The 17,989-nt window shown below is 32.2% G+C and overlaps 2 protein-coding genes across 3 annotated transcripts in view; one reads left to right on the top strand and one right to left on the bottom strand.

Moving 5' to 3' along the window:
• The window catches only part of Mthfs (methenyltetrahydrofolate synthetase), a 63,650-nt gene that overhangs the window by 24,385 nt on the left and 21,276 nt on the right, over positions 1-17,989 (bottom strand). The gene's annotated exons all lie outside the window — the stretch shown is intronic.
• The window catches only part of Trpm (transient receptor potential cation channel, subfamily M), a 268,334-nt gene continuing 250,396 nt past the window's right edge, over positions 52-17,989 (top strand). Inside the window, exon 1 of the mRNA XM_068764157.1 lies at positions 52-357. Within this exon, the coding sequence (XP_068620258.1) occupies positions 268-357 (90 nt within the window). The 5' untranslated portion in view covers positions 52-267. The remainder of the gene's footprint in view (positions 358-17,989) is intronic.

The raw sequence follows: 17,989 nt of genomic DNA, 5'->3' as shown, positions 1-17,989 counted from the left end.
GTCGTCACGCAGTCCGACTTCAGTGGGGCTGAGCGCGTGGTCGAATAAGGACGTCGCCACGTCCCGGCGTACCAAAACTTTCTTACGTCAATTCAATGGATATAACCTAACACGACGCGGGTTTTCGCAAAGTTGCAACTAAAATGTGAAATATTCCAGTCGATTCGAGTAGAAATGGCTGTTTAACGCGTGTGTTTTAACCTACGTGACGTGTTGGTGTGCCAGTAATGTGAATTTTTTAGTGCATTGTGGTAAAAAAAGGCAAATATGAGCATTCAAAAGTGTCTCTTGGATAACTCGAGCAGAATGATAAAGGCGATGTCCACTGCAAAGTCGAATAACAGCGATGTAAAAACGGTGAGTAATTATTTACGCCATTGTTTATGTATTAATACTGATTCTGTTGCGTTAACTTTGTAGGTTATCTTTCCCTTACCGATTCAAAGGTTAACAGCATGCGAGACTATTATTAGGTGCAATTGACGTTTAACTAAACAGTATCGGTTGTAAATCGAGTACAATATAGACAATTACGTTATTATTATTTGTTTGTTCACGAGTTTCGTTGTATTTGTACGATATTAAAGTTAAAATATGTTGTTTTGACGCACGAACATGCATCGTTTAGTCAGAAATGCACTCAGAACATACTGCTTATAAGAGATTCATTACTTCATTTGCCTATATAAAAGACATTAATATCATATAACAGTATTAATAAAATATATTGCACAATAATAATTGACGAGATGTAACTGTAGGAAATAATTAAAAAATAAATATATTCATTTATTATCAAAACTGTATACTTGCGATAAAATAAATGTAACAAAAGTATCATATGTTTAAACTCATTACATTAAAATCATTTTGTGTGTTATAGAATTTACGCATCGAACATATCAGCGTACGAATAGCTTCCATTAGTTAAATTGACGGTGTATTTAATAATATCTGCCAACGTTAATTAGTTCTGTGGTTAAATGTAATAATTTTATTTATTATCTGTATTACCATTGGTAAAACACGTATGAAATTGACGGCTATTCTTTTTTTTAATCTTACGGCATTTATGAAATAAGTTAGAAATTTAAAAATGTGATATGTACCTGTAAGATATAAAATTTAAGTTTTACTGGAAATAATTAAAGAATCCATATTCATAAAAAAATTATTATGTTTTTTTATTTGCATTACCTGTATAACAAAAAGGCGAAATAACAAAGTTAGTTCGCTACATCTGTATCTGCAGTTACAATTGAATATTGCATAATGATTGCAAATTTGCATTTAGTCGTTGAAAATGTTAAAGAATAATTTATAAAAGAAAAACTATAGTTCATATATAACTGTGACGAAAATAACTGTAAAAAATAATTGTTAATTGTTTGGTAAAAGCATAAGTAACAAATTTACCGATACTTTTCTTAACAGGTGATTAAAAATAGATGTATAGCTCATTCGGCAGCAAACAATTCTGAAGCTTTTACATCTATTTCCGATCATACTGTGTAATGTTCACTTTACACACTATGATCGGATACGTGATATTTCACAAAAAAATTATGAAATAAAAAATAATATAAGGTATTTGTTACATTATTTTTTTTATTGGAATGCGACAGGCCTATAAGTTTTGGCAGCAAAAAGTCTCCAGAGAACAGATAAAACAAAAACTATAATTAAATTTATAATGTAGTGAGTCGAATTTAAGAAACTATTTTTGTTCCTATATTATCATTAAGCTATGTATTATATCTAAAACTATTGTATTATATAGGGTTTACCATACATTAAATGAAAGCTAAGGAGTTATACTTTCCCCTTACTTATCCCTTTAAAGGTTTTAAACCTGTATCTATTCATCCTGTATACATAGTTACAGCAGCCAAAATGTTACCGATTTTTAATTTGAGAACTGAAGTAAGTATGAAAACGCATCAAATATTTTATTACGTTTATTGTACATGTATTTATTAAACCGGCTTCTATTTTATTATCAAACGCACATAGACGCATTTGACAGAACAAGATGGTAGCAGCCTCCATCTTTCAATGATCTTATGATCTACGTTGCGCTTGCCGGACCTTGGTCTTCGTTTTTGTACGTTGAAGCTTCACCTGCCACAATCAGTTCTGATCTCCATATGACCTTAAAGAAAAGGAATTAAATGTGATTATACGTCTAAATTAGTTTTAATTTTCGTACATACATTTTAATCTCTTTCTAAACATCTTACAGTATTCAAGTTCAAAGGACTTTCCAACCTAATTCACTCACACAGACTGTGACTAGTGTTCAGTGTTTTGTATAAAAAAATATAATTATATTATTACCTATTAACAATAAAATAATCAAGCTTTGACCAATCAGATCGTGTGATTGGAAAGTCGCGTTCACATATTCCGAAGGATCTATTTTAATTGATAAATGTGTCTAATTTATAAGGTCAAAGGGAGTGGTTAAGCTGAATGACGAAGACGATTTTTATATTTGTGGATTCTAATGCGGAATTAAGCAAAGTACTCGAGAAATGCTGACATCACCGTTGGTTTGATAAGACAAGTGGACGAATCAAATGATAACAGGCGATAGGCTTTTTCGAAGAAAGTCAGACAAGTGGTACCGCTAAAGGAAGGGTAGGCAGTGTAGTACATTTCTTAGTTTATTAATATAATATACACTTAAGGTGATTTATACTGACCACGTGTGACATACACGACACAGGTATTTGATTAAAACAATTAATTTCTAATTAAAATTACTATTTAGAAAAATGCTTAAAATTACTGTAAAGTTATAAGACAAAATTTTGATTATTTCGCTTTTTAACAACATTTACATTTAGATCAAAATTTCAAGATGATATAGTTGAAACAAGTAAATATCATTAAAGACAAAAAAAAGGAAAATTCAAATTGAGAAGAAAAACGATCACACAAAAAAAATCTCATATAAATATAATAATGACTAACTCACTATAATTATATATATTTTCGTATACCATTTATATTAATGTAATAAATAAGAAAATAAAATTATCTAATCAATATTAAAGCTTATCAACTAACAGCTTTCGAACCTTCGATTTTAATGCGCAACGATTTTTGATCATCTGGGAGTTTTCATTCCAGAGAAGAATAGGTTGTATTGCGAAGGAGTTAGTAAAGTCGGTACTAAGAAATAGAAAGAAGCTGTTACAGCAATTTAATACCAAAGTTTATTTTTACTTAATAAGCCTTACTTGTTTAGGTTTATCATATAATATATATCATAGATAATATCAGGATTATCTTTATTGCATAATTGTGATAATAATAATTATTATAGATGCACAGCGATATTATCAGTTGATACAAAAGAAGCCGTGAAGTATGTTTTTTATGGCGGACGTGTATACAAATTGAGTATGGCTTAGAGGATTTTTAGAGGTATCGAGCTAATATTTCATGCTGTTACATTGACTATGATTATTATTTTTCTATATACTGCAAAGTTTTTAGGTACATTTAAACAAAATAGTAAACAAATGTAACATGTTTCGGAGTGATCATTTAATTTAATGTTATAATGTGAAATAAATAAATTTATTTTAAAATCTATAAATACGGATCAATGCAGCTGTTAAATGACGTAAATATTTATGACTACTTAATTTCAAATGTTTTCCATAATCACAAAATGTAACAAAAATAATATAAGATATTTAAGTTTATGATATGTGTAGATATATAGAAAAACTTTCGGGTGTTGCGCTCAATTCGAATATGTCAAATAAGGAATCAAAAAACATTATACAAGCAGTTTTTATAGCCGTATTACTACTACTGAAAATTTCTATTATATATGTATTATACTCCTTTTACATTCTTTGTGAACCGAGCAATCTTTGTGCGAGTTATCCTGAATAGCTTCTCTTTTATTCGCAATCTTGTTTCAAACAGATGCAACGATGACAGACAGACCGATGATCCATATGTAAACACAGGATGATCGATTATACGGCTATATATATATATATATATATATATATATATATATAAGTATTAGTGAGTAGTATCGTCATAACATCGTCAATATCATTGTGTCGGAGATAATTTCGATAGAGGTACTGATTGCTTTCTTAAAAGTCAAGGCCGCTCTCTCGATGGTATTTCATGAATATAATCACAAGACGACAATGTTTATCAAATTTAATGTAAATTACGTGTATTTCGTGACGCAGCTGTACAACAGACATTAAAAAAAAGATTAAAGGACTTTATTGAACGATGTTCGGGCGATGCACGCTGGACTGATCTGGCGATCGCCCGAGATACGCTACTTCTTTTCAGTACGACAAATTATTGTTTGAATGTCTGTTATTTCTACAATTCGTATAACTTCTTGTAGATTAATTACAGTCTGTAATATACTGGCGTTCTGTAGTATATGCTGGCGGGCGGTGAACTATGTTGGACGACTACCATTGCATGTGCGGAAGTGGCTAAATATTGGTCCTTTTCTTACTTGAAAATTTTTGTCTAGTTTCACAATATTTCGCCATTTCTCACATCAGATCAAATTTGGAGGTGAATCCGCTCAATTCACTCACTAGATTCCTTCTTTAAAGTGGAAGGACCTCTTGATCTTTAGCTAGTTTCGTCATTGTTTCCTTTTCCTTTTCCACATGTTGTGTACATTGAATTAAAACATTGCTGTCAATTACTAGTAAAATATTTAAGAACATACTTTTGCTGATGTCGACTATTTTGAAGGACTGCCATTTATTCATACGTCAGAGCGGGACACTTTATACAACTGTATCAAATTCAAGATATTACTTTTGAAATTCGAACAATTGAAAATATCGACGCAAAGCGGTAGCAGCGGGCCGAAATTAAACGTCGAACGCAATAGGCATTCGATTTTCGAAAACAAAAGTATTGCTTCTGGCAAATTGGAAATATACTGTTTGAAACTTGCAAAGCATTTCTAGGCACTGTTCATTTGTTGATAACTGCCAAGCATGAATGTGTAAGGTTTAATAGAGCTTATAAGCTTTTATGCTCCCCTATCAAGGCCATAGACAGAATTACTTAAGTGGTATTGATCAACGATATGTTTAAGTTCACAAAGCAAGTAACTAGAGATTTATGATGATGTTTTTGTGCTTTATTTAACTTATGATTCCAGGGAGAAAAGTATTTTAATTGCGTAAAAAACGCTTCGTATTGTTAGTAAACACTGAAATCAATTAAAGTATATTTTCGTTATACAAGTACGCTGATACCAACTTTATTTGTATGAATTGAGAGCATAAAATGCTACGATTAGAGATATAATAAGGTGCTAATGTGTTTCGGTTTACATTGTAAAGATCGTAAGTTAGATTGTCGATTTGTAGGATTGATTTACTCTATGGTCGGAGTGGCGAAATCGAATCAGAAACGAAAAGATCCGCAAAAGAGTTAATTTCACCGAAGTAGCTCGATGTAAATGCTATAAAGGGATATATGTATAGCTTATTTTATATCTATTAATTTATGGTACATCTTATACAAAAATCTAACAGTATCAAAAAGCATTTTCAAAATTTAAATACTACATTTTATAATTAATTATTGTAAACCGCTTTCTGCACCGCTTTTTACGGCTGAAATTTCATAAAATCTATCCTTGATGATTGACTTGGGAAAAACAATATTCTAGTCAAGTTTTATACTAGAGCCATAGATTAAAAACATATTTTTAAATGAACGCGTCCTTAACCTCCCTTGTAGGAAAACAGCCTATAAGCTTTATAGTTCCAGAAAAATCGTGATGGGTCAGTATGAAAGCAGGAATAGTTTAGGTATACAAGATGATTGTTTATATAACTTTATTGAAGTGGATATCTATCGGATGACTTAATGGTGGTTGTAAAAGGGTGTTCGTTTTATTATTGTTCTATAAAATAGGCTATTTATTTTTATACATAAACGAGTATATAATAAAATAAATAAATGTTACATTAACATATGTAAGAAAAGGACCAATATTTAGCCACTTCCGCACATGCAGTGGTAGTCGTGCAACAAAGTGCACCGCCTGCCAGCCCGCTGATAAATGCGCATGCGGCAAACAATGTATTTTTCGCATTGTTGTTGTGCGGAAGTGGCTAAATATTGGTCCTTTTCTTACTCAGGATGGACTTCCGCGAAGTAACGCCTGATTCCATTACATACTTAACATATGTGTCTTCTTACTGCGAAACTCTTGACTTTGTTCGTAAGTTTATTTACTATACTTTATTTAAAACATTGCAAAAACGTCTTGCATGGCATTTGATTAGAAATATCAAATGGTCCGTTTAAGATAATTGCATCACCCAGAATCATCCGATGTGAACGAATTTAATGGAGAAGTCGCTCCGTCGCGCAGAGCACACGACCTCTTGTATTGACTTCACTGTTGTTCCTCAGAACCTTGTAATAAAATGGCATCTTTGCACTTTTATTTGCCTCTTTTTGTTTGCAGTCATCTGCAAAATAAAAATCCGTATATGATCATAAAACAGTATGAAGGAATTTAAATTGCTATGTAACTTCCGAATTATTTAATCTAACTCTTGTATTTGGTTATTTTGTAAAAGTGATAAAAAGAGCTTTACACTGGTCGCATACGTCATTTAACGCGACTTGTCATATTTTTTTTCAACCACAAAAATATGACACAGAATGATTGGTTAAACGTGAAAACACTTTAAAGAGGTGAATTTATATATTTATATATATAGCTTTGTTACTCACAATTAATGTATGGTGAACCCTATTTAAAAATCAATGATTTCAGAAAAAAATAACGTATTGACAATACAATAAGAAAAAGCGTGTTGAAACTTTGTATTGTTTAAAGTTATTGGTATGTCGCATTCTATTAAATATTATATAGCACACGCTTGCTCGGCTATGTTTAATTCTATTTATGGCTGAGAAGTAAATCCTGAAAAAAAAAATTAGTGGTTTGATTAAAAATAATTCTCTTTCAAATAATCTTTAATAAAAAATAGATTAATGTATAATTGCCTAAGAAATTATAGATTTTAAAATAGCTTTGTAATAATTAAAAAAATATATCAACGTACTGGCCGGTTTATCGCAGAGCTAAATTCCCAAGAGAAAAAGCGATATGGCCAGCACGTGTACACATTACACGCTAAATGTACATAGCGTTTTTTTATTTTTCGTTATAATTATTTATCTTTCGGTCATCGTTGCAAACGTAGTGTTAATAATATTTTACATATAATGACACACTATCATGTATATAATTATTTTATTATTGTTAACTGTTATTAGACAATTGATGTCTAAAAAAAGATTTTGTTTGATATTTTAGTGGGTGGAAGGGGTCGGTAAATTTGTTATTAAAGAGAGCTAAATAAATATTAAAATAAAATTGATTCATGGATCGATTTATTGAATGCTAATTTTGGCATAAATAAAAATATGGCTGTAGTCGTAAATCTTCCAGGCAGGGTGATATTTTATTTGCATTAAAAATATGACTATAATCATAAATCTTCTAAGGGTGCTATTTTATTCGCATAGTAACATTGAGTCACGAGAAAAATTTTTATGAAAAGGAAGAAGGAGAAATAGAGAGAAATATATTAATATCAAAATTTACATACATACCAGAGTTTAAATTAAAACACATGACCCTATTAGACATTTGACGTTAATCAAAATATAAAAGGTGCGATAGAATTTTATTAAACTAAGAATATCGTGTGCTATGTAATAATATAGCATAATAACAATTCTTGCAATGTACGAAATTAAAAAAGAAAACTTTCTTTTTTGTGAGCAATCATTGTTTAATGTCTAAGAGTGCGAGTTAATCAATTATTATACAATCTGGATTTATATCAAATATTTTATAAACATTTTATTTACAAAGTTTTTATTGACTTCGATATTTTTCAATAAGCACTACGTTTTCAAAATAAATATTTATTTATGTATAAAAAAATAAATATTTTAATTTGTTATTCATAGCTAAGACAGGACAACGTATGTAGACTATATAAAATGTCATTTATTTAAATATATTCGAAGGGTGATATTTATCAAATTCTCTTCTAAAGTGAACGATGTACTTACATTTCTTTTGAAAATAGGGATAGTTATAAAACTTAACATTTTACGCTTAAACTTACACTGAGCCACATGTTGTTCACGAGCCGTTTAGCCGATTCTTATTTTATTTCACTCTTTCAACCGCAGTTTTATAAGCCGGTGAAAGGGATAGACGATTGTTATGGTCGACAGCGATTTGAAATGAATTTTAAGAAGTGTTTACAAACGATCACTTTTGTTAAAGATGTACAAGTTATAATTTATGTTTTCACGTTTTTTTTATCGTCGTCTTATCTGTGCTATATTAATTTTGATTGTTCCGTCACCTTGTGAACACAACAAGTCGTAGAAGAAACGGGAATGATCAACACATAATTATCAATGCATTAATACGGCGTCACTAACCAATGGCACTGGTTTTACTAGTTGTAAAGGTTTATTTTAAGGCAAAGCCAGTTGCTGCCATAATGGAATTTGCAGATGAAATCCAAGCCTCTTTTAAAGTTTGTAACGCTACGTCTGGTAGCTAGTAAGGCTACCATGGAGGCCTAGGCTCCGCTTCATGCTACTTTATTAATCGATTAATGGCACACCGAGCTATGACTTGGGCAGACGCCTCTTGATCTTGAGCAAACGCCTCCGCGTAGAGACCTCGGCTTAGGCTGTCACTCGAGATCTGTTTAGTCTTCCGACTTAAAAATGCCCTAGCATCACCTAGGCTGGTTGCTTCTGCATGACTACATTTACTACCACTTTGGAAAGTAACAAACAAGTGGAGGAAGAAACTCTAGCTAGGCTCTTTTCTTACATTATCGGGAGTTAGCATGCCCCGTGTTTTACGAGACGAAATGGCTGTCGGAGCAGATTTGTTTTCGAAAGCCTTTGTATTGCTTTGTAACACGGTCTATTGTCTTGAAGTTATAATGGATTATTTTACAAGTGGTTTCAATTAGCGAATTTTGAGGTCTCTCTGAATCATTATGTTTTGATTTAGGCCATTGCAAAATAAATAAAATGATTTTTATTTTTAGCGTTAAAAAGACAAAAATTTGTCAACAAATACACTTCTATATATCTATACGTTTATCGAAGGTGACTTTATATAGAACCTTAAAACATATATGCACGCGGAAACTAGGTGAGTATAGACGAGACTAGATGATAATTGATTATTATTTAGTACATGCTTTATCAAGACGTTAATTGATAAACGTGATATCATTGTTTGCTTGATCACTTTTTATGACGACACTCAAAATGTTGCTCTAGAACAAACAACGGAGGCTCGGAACTTTCGTCAAGGTCGTTTTGTTTGACATTCCGCACTAGTTATGCGAATGTAAAAATGTACTGGTTTTTAAACGGTTTTATTTAGTTCGACCCGTACGGAATTTGTTTATTTGGGTCAAAATTAGAAATTGAAATTTAAGCACCTTCCCGTTGTCAGATTGATCTGAAATTTGGTACACAAATTTAATTTAGATGACAATACAATATAATAAAAACAATAACATTATAAATCTAAGATGGCCTCCGATACAAAATGGCGGATTACATATTTTTCCTTAACCCCCTCAATATGGGTATCAAATGAAAGGGCTACACTAGTAAAACACGATGATTATGTCAAAATTTAAAATTCAAGATGGACGCCGTTCCAATATGGCGGACTAGGTACATATTTTTCCACAACCACCACAACATGGGTATCAAAAAACCGTTTAACTTAAAAGTTTTTTAAATGTATTTATTTAAATTCAAAATTTATTTTCAGTGCTTTACTTTTTCCATTGAGAGGAATATTAAGAGATTTACTTACGAGATAAATGGAATAAGGAAGGTCCTTAGACGAATGGAAGAAACTGAAAAGCTAAGCTCAGTGAATTGAAGTAGTAGGAGGGAGGCTTCATAGCGCTCAGAATAGATTACCGCTGGAGCCTTTACTTTCTGGAGTGTATAATACGGCACACTAAGACTAACCGCAGCACCGGAGGTCCACCGATATAATATTATGTAGATGTCCAGCTAGCGGTAAGATGCTTGACGTAGATCTTATCAGGTCCTTTTGAAAATCTATGACGGGTGCCTATATTCAGCATTAAATTTTTTGGAAATGAAACATCATAATTACAAACATGGAAAAAAATTATAAACCTCAGTTTCTTTTTATTTCATTTTAGTAGGTGGTGCATTAAACAAAAGTAAATATAATTTTGAGCTGTCGATAATACATTATTTTATTAATCTTATATAAAAGGGATAGCCAAACTGCGGCTCTTTGAACGATTATTTTTGGCTCCGTTTAATTGTCGAATAATTTCGATATTTAAATTTATATTACCTATGTCAGTTTTTCTAGGAAATCGAAACAAAATACTGGTGTGAATAATTATTATTATTATTCCGCCACTAAATTAGCGAAATCCAAACACCGATCATGATCAAATAACCGGCATCTTAAGTATTGTTAGGAGTTCTGTCATATACGTGTGTCATTATATCTTACTTTAGATACACGTATTTTGTACTTTAGTTTAACAAATTAAATAAATAAAATATTTGTTAAAAAAAACATTCGTTTGTGTATTTTAAATATGTATTTAATTGTGGCAATAAAAAATTCAAATTTTGAAAATACTCGCACTATCAAAGAGCTTGGCCACCCTTTTTGTATAATAAAGCTACTTTGACTTTAATTTCGGATGTCCTACAGTTGAATGGGTGATGATAATGATGATTGATCTACGTAGTTTTATTATCTATCGTACTTATCTTTGTGACTTTTACTTTGACATTTACGCCCACACCAGAATTACTCGTTATATAAAGCCGATAGAAAGGTAAACTAGCTTATCTGTATTTCTTTATAAAAACAATATTAAAATCCGGATAGAAGAAACGTGAAGAAACTTCAACACAGGTATTGACTAAGTTAGTACAGAATCTAGTTTCACTGCTTTATCTACTACCCTAGATCACAATTAACTTGACCCCCAAAATATTAGCATTAGAAATTCTAGAAATAATTATTATAGATATAAGTAAGAAAAGGACCAATATTTAGCCACTTCCGCACATGCAGTGGTAGTCGTGCAACAAAGTGCACCGCCCGCCAGCCCGCTGATAAATGCGTATGCGGCAAACAATGCTTATTACACAACTGCCACCGTCAAATCACTCAACACGTGTTTCACCCCTCCACTGGGTATCTTCAGGAGTTATGTAACACCGATTAGAGCCAAACACAGAGTCATTTTCAACTGTAAATTGACCAGTTGAAATTGACTCTGTGTTTGGTTGGCGGGCGGGTGCACTTTGTTGCACGACTACCACTGCATGTGCGGAAGTGGCTAAATATTGGCATTTTCTTACTTAGGATGGACTTTCGAAAGGTAACGCCTGATTCCATAAAATATTATAAATATTTTATATTTGTTTCTTATGTTGCCAGTATAGGAATGTTGGGTAAAGTACGTGTAATATGTAAGGTAACATGTAATAAGTAGCTGTTACGTAATCATTAAAAATATTTTTATAGAAGAGATCGACTGAGTTCCGTAACAATATTGCATATAGCACTAAAACTATTAACCTTAATTATGAAACACTTTAAAAGAAAATTAAGTTCATTGTTAGGTCATTATATAATAAATTGAAAACTTATCGAAACAAAGATTGAATATTAAAACTTTAGATATAGAAGTTTTGTGGAATTTAGTAAACATTGGAACCATTCCCGTTGGATTTAAGTTTTAACTAGTTGCGAACGGATTCATGTATTCTTTAGTCTCACGAACTTTCATCTTTGATGAGAATGTAAGTAACGGATTACAGTTGTATTTAAGTTTTTGTTTCAACAACCCTATCGTAAAGATAGATATATTGATTTTAGATATTATGTTTAAGTTCATTATTTTCGAAGAAAGATTTAGACTTCTGTGAATTGAGTAAAAATACTTTATGATTAGTAATATATCATTTCCATAATAGCCATGCTTATTTTGACAAACCAATGAACAAAGTATAATATTACATAAATTTAATATATTAGGGGAAACGGAAAATAATGTCGTAATTTCGACATATTTTATAGAAAAACTGATTGATTTTTACTGCTCCAGCATTGAAAACTTGTAAACTATATTCGTATTCTTAAAAATCGTTTAAAATAGAAAGAATGAGGTGAGGGTGATTGACTTAGAAAAGCCGAGATTATGGGGGACCGGAAAGTAAAGTCGTTTCTGTCGACATATTATACAGATAAACCGATTGATTTGTTACCGCTCCGGCATTGAAAATTTGTATACTAGATGGCAAAAGGTTGTTGATAACGAAGGTGAATATATCGTTGATTAGAAATAAAAACTCGTTACAAATGAAAGCGACATTACTTCCCGGTCCGCCTAATAACTTGCATAATCAAGTAAACACATAGTGCAAACAAAACAAAAACAGCTATATAAAAATATAGCCCATCTTATTAACTATTATATATATATATTTATTAATGCTTCATTATCATCATTGTGTCAAGCAAGGCACGGCACTCAGCATCTTCTTCATAACCTTGACTAACTCGTCGGAACACCTACTGGAAACCTAATTACGCCACATCTACTGTCTCTTATCGCTTGGCAGGCGGGCTGGCGATTGCAGAATGTTATTTTGTTACGCAGAGATCGCTGCTGCATATCCTCTGGATACTTGTTAGTGAGCATTGGCAACACTATATAGTTAATGCACGAAGCGTGAATTGCATAAGATTGCATTCTGGAAATTCAAACCTATGACCGCAAGTCCAAATCCTTACGGCTGAGCTACCGCTGCTGCCAAGTGCCACACACGAGTCTCAACTTCACAACGATTTCACCGGATTGAAATATGCCCATAATGGCATAATATAATAAAAATTACGCGAAGGACATGAAGCTATAAAAATAGTCAAAATAAATAAGCGTCACAAATTGTTTTGAAGGCGGAGTTTATAAATGACATTTAAGTACGTGACCTTCTGTCACGAAACAAAAAGATTTTTATAATAACGGTAATTTTATATATGTCTTCGCTATTACCTTGAATTTTTATTAGAACTTTGGTTATAAAAGAAATACGAAGTTATACAAGTAAGAAAGTTATACATATTTGATGTTCAAATCGTAACTTGATATAATTACTGTGTCAAAATAATTATACCCAAACATGTTATTATGCGATAGTTAAGTATCACATAAAATAAAACGCAGAAAAAAGGTCGTAAAAAACTTCACGAATGTAAAAAATAGTTATCGCAACGCAATTAAAAAGTTAGTTTAAGATGGACTTCCGTAAAGTAACACCTGAATCTATGAGGTAATTAAAGAGTATTTTATTTATACACCACATGACAAGCCCCACGTAGAAAATAACTGGCAACTTACTAAATAACTAGGAATTGCTAAAACGCTAGACCATAATCCTTTGTAGCGTGATATAACGCGGACTTTCATTTGTTGTAGTGGTTTAAAATTGCCTTAGTTACTAGAAGGTACCGCCTCGGTTTCGTTAAGTGTTGATTATTTATTTTTTTGATTTTATTTTTTTTTTTTATTTGTTGATGTTTTAGTTTTTTTCCATAACTGGCTTCGATTGCAAAAAAATTACACCTAGATCTGGATTTATTTTTTAAAATTCAGCGGAGGACTGCCAGCATCATTTAAAAGATTTTAGGATCTTAATTTAGAGCCAAATTTCTATTACTTGCTTCACATGTTCCTATTAATCAATTGATAGATGTTTTACAATATCGTCTGCATATTTTAATATTAAAACAGTAATGTTTTAATTTTCAACGTGATATTTTATTTAATAAGCAATTTTCCACATTTAACGTCCACAAGCCCAGAAAAGGCTATATTTACGAACACAATGAAATCTGAAATGTATTTAATCAAAGCTCTTTGTCCATTAGTTGTACAACATGGGACACGGAGTGAAACTGTAAGGAGGTAAATGTGTACAAAGCATTTTGAACTTTAAGCCAATGGCGTTAAAGTTACAATTGTTATGATAATTCATGACACGTGTCTGTCGGTATAATCTTTCTCGGTGTTGGAGAGTAATTGAGCGTGGACTGCCACTCCACCAGTTTATAAACAACGTGTAAATAACTTTTGTATAATATATTGATCGTTATAATGTAGGAAATAACATTTTTTGTGATCTATATCTGGCTATATGCTTGCGATTTCTCTAAGAGATCGAATAAGAAATTAGAAGATCTATAGACAAATGAAAGTAATTGAAATAGGTCAGCGGATACGCAAGTGGAAATGGCAGTGGGCACGCCATAAAACAGCTGGCCACTCGGACCTTAACATTATGGAGTGATGATCATAGATCGTCAAGCGCAGCGTAGAAGACTCGAGGTGTCCATGTTTGTACAACTAAAACAGACCAAAGAAATAAAATTGGTACAGGTCGGGTAAGCAATCAAATAAACAGGAGGCCGAGAAATAAAAATTAAGACCTGAATAAAAACAAACTGAGAGTAATAATGAAAAAACTCAAAATAATGTTATGTCAATAATAAAAACTGAAAACTGTGATAAATTGTGATTATGTATAATAAGCTCATTAAATAAGAATATAAAATAAACGTAAAGCATGATGAAGAAATGTAATAATAGCCCGGATCTGTGATAATTGAAGAACGAGACGAAGGAAGTCAGGCGATGAATGAACGGAAATTAGTATGTATGATAGAAAATTATACAAGAAAAGAAGAGGAAAAATAAACTACACGATAAATGATAGAAGAGTACAGAAATAAAAAGAAAGGTATGTGAAAATAATCATTAAAGAATGTCAAAGCTTGTGATACAAAAAGGGCAAACCAAAACATACCAAAAGATAAAAGAAATTTAGAATAAGAATAAAGGAGAACATACTCGGAGTCAATAACTGGTTAGCTGATGCAATATTTACTTCTATACAATTAGTTAAGCATATTTTAAGTAACCGAAATGGATCAGCGGATTCGCAAGTCAAAGTGGCAGTGTTCAGTTCATATAACCCGTAGAACACATGGCTGCCGGAGCCTTATCTTTGAGTCCTAGAGCTGACAAACGTAGCGCAGTACTTTCTCGAACTTATCGCACCATTTCTCTATAGGTCGATTAGGAGCTTAGTTCATTGGAAGTGTGGCCTCTTTCACTGTGGACTTTCCTTAAATATGTACCAAGTGTTTCGATACAACGTATATGATTTCACGAGAATTATAACCCAGGTCTCTTCAGCGCAAAAGTGAATAGGTATCTGAACTTTCGTGGTTTATCTTTAGTCACATCGTCGCTTTCCATCAGGCGAGTTGGTAATCAAACGCGGACAGATGACTTCGTTAAAGTAAGTTAAGTCAAATGCAGCCTTTTCCTAACGAGTAAATGTTCCTTTCACTGTCTTTACTCACTTCTCTTTTGCAATACAATCTATGGTAACTAAGATTCGTTGCGCTTTTAAAGTGAAAGTTAGAATGCAATTGTTTAAGCTGGAGGAATTATGACTATAATATGATTTTATTAAATATTATTATTATTCATCGTATATCATGGCTTTTTGTTCGCATATGTGGTTTCAAAAAGCTGGTGCCACAACTCGTATGACTTGAGAAACCATTGCGCTTAGTGAATTCTTCCATGAATCCATGAAAAATTCCATGAAAAATTGGTCACCCAGTTCACTTGATCTTACCTCCATAGATTTGTTGTATAAGTATTTGAAAGGTAAAGTCTACGGAACTAACACCAGTGATCTCAGCGCTTAAAGAAAATATAGTTTGCGAGGTTAGTACAGTTCCTTCTGCAGCGAGTAGCATGAATACCGAGGCTAAATTTAGAGCTATACATTCAACTCTATAGCTTTTATACTTGTGACCAATCACTTTGTATAGTAATAAAATGTTAACTTTCTTGGATAAAAGAAAGAAAGAAAGTAATATTTTCATTTAAACGTGATATATTTTGTTTTGGACTATTTTTTAACTTATTGTTGTATAACCGTTCCACTTCTTAGTTCCACACTCACGTTCGTTATTTACGATCGCCAGAGAACTTGGAATTAGTGATTTCGAAGCGTGGAATTAATTTCCTAGATAAATCATTTTCTGGTCACGCTTCAGGCTTGTAGAACATTTTGCTTGTATTAATAAGATATACTAAATGTATTTTTTCAAAATATTTTAGCTGTTTTTCATTGGATATATGAATTTATTGCAATTTAAATATGTAATTTATATATTGCATAATGTAAGAATTTTTATGATGTAACATAAATTAAAAATATAGTTAAAAATAATTTTTGGTAGCAGAATAAGAAACGAGTGATCGGTGTAAATTTTTTTTTTTAAATTCAAATATTGATTATGAACGAACAATACCGCAGTCGAAAACTAGTCTATGGCAATCTATATTAGTTGCATAAACACAACACTGCCCACAATTTGTGTGAGTAAACAAACTAAACCATTCGCGTGTATGAATCTATTCCCGAATATTTGCTACATGCTCCCAAGTCGCTGGCAGTGAGGCCAAATGTCGTAAATCATAGGCAAACATCCCGTCTACCAATGCAGGTGCTTTCAACCGATTAATGACCGCTATTGATTGTGCGCAAACCATTACTTGCTATTGCTCCGATACATTAATCATAGCGATATACATTGCGCGGATGTGACGGTTTTTCATTGCCTCATTGTACTAAGATAATTCAGAGTTCTATTGACGTGATCATAGACCGGAAACAAATATCTAAAGGAGTTACAAGGGTTCTCTGGAGTATAGCTTAAACTTTACTCATATAACATATGTACTACTTTATTAATAAGCGATGTATGTGAATAGAAAGCAGATCACGGTCCGGCGAGCGCGTGTGTAGCAAAACACCAACTTAATTTATTCATATATTTTAGTAATGCCATAACTTCGCAATGATTGTCGATTTTTTTGATCACACTGTTTTTATAATAATATGATATAGAATGTCCTTAAGAACGCAGAAAAGAAAGGTGAAAAGTTTTAGAAATTATAACACTAAAATTGCGTGTTTTGTAAATTCTCTTTGAGGTCATTTATTGATTTATGAGGTTATTTTTTAAAAGAGTCGCAGTACTCGGAGTCTCCAATACGATAAAATAAGTAGCATACTTCTTCTTTAAAGCTCTCTCTCTTTCTCTATTTTCTGAGCAGTTTCGTTGGATCTCAAATTTACAGGTTCTGTGATAGTCGAAACTAAGCTAAAATTTAAATTTCTTCGTTTACCAGTTCTGCCTATTTTCGTGTGCGTCGTGGATGTTATGTGGCGCGTATATGTTTCACTGTTTGTACGTCTTCTTCGTCCTTCTGTGGTTTTGGTGGAGTAGTCCTCGTTCGATTCCATCGTTTATGCTCCTTTTGTTTTTCTGGGAGTTGAAGTTTCCTCCTTTTCAAGTTTTTTTTTGTATAAACCGTGGTGGTGGCGTGATCGATAACCATCACCTATCCTAAGTTCATACGATGATCTTAGTATATTATTCAACCGTGTGATATTGTATCACAAGAGTTAATAATGATACTGACGAAATGATTTAATATTTCTTAAGGTGTTATAAAAATGCTATGTTGATATAGCGTGTCATTTGTACAAGCGCTCACGCTATTTTGTTTCTCTTGGGAATAACCCGATATTAACCTTGCTAATTCGTAGTGGTTTTAATTTGTCTTAATTATGCTAAGAACTTTATTCAATTGAAAATTATTCACGACATCGATCGTTTTCATTGCATAAACGTTTATTCGATTTGTAAACAATTGATGAGGCGAATCAAAATAACTGACATAGTCCAGTGGATTTGCGTGTGGAAGTGGCACTGTACAGA

Source organism: Battus philenor, unplaced genomic scaffold, assembly GCF_028537555.1.
Source record: "Battus philenor isolate CCGP_79_NKW_IND1 unplaced genomic scaffold, ilBatPhil1.0.hap1 SCAF_19, whole genome shotgun sequence".
In the NCBI taxonomy this organism is placed as follows: domain Eukaryota; kingdom Metazoa; phylum Arthropoda; class Insecta; order Lepidoptera; family Papilionidae; genus Battus; species Battus philenor.
The sequence above is the reverse complement of the archived record's forward strand: the minus strand, read 5'-3'. Positions and strand labels throughout refer to the sequence as shown.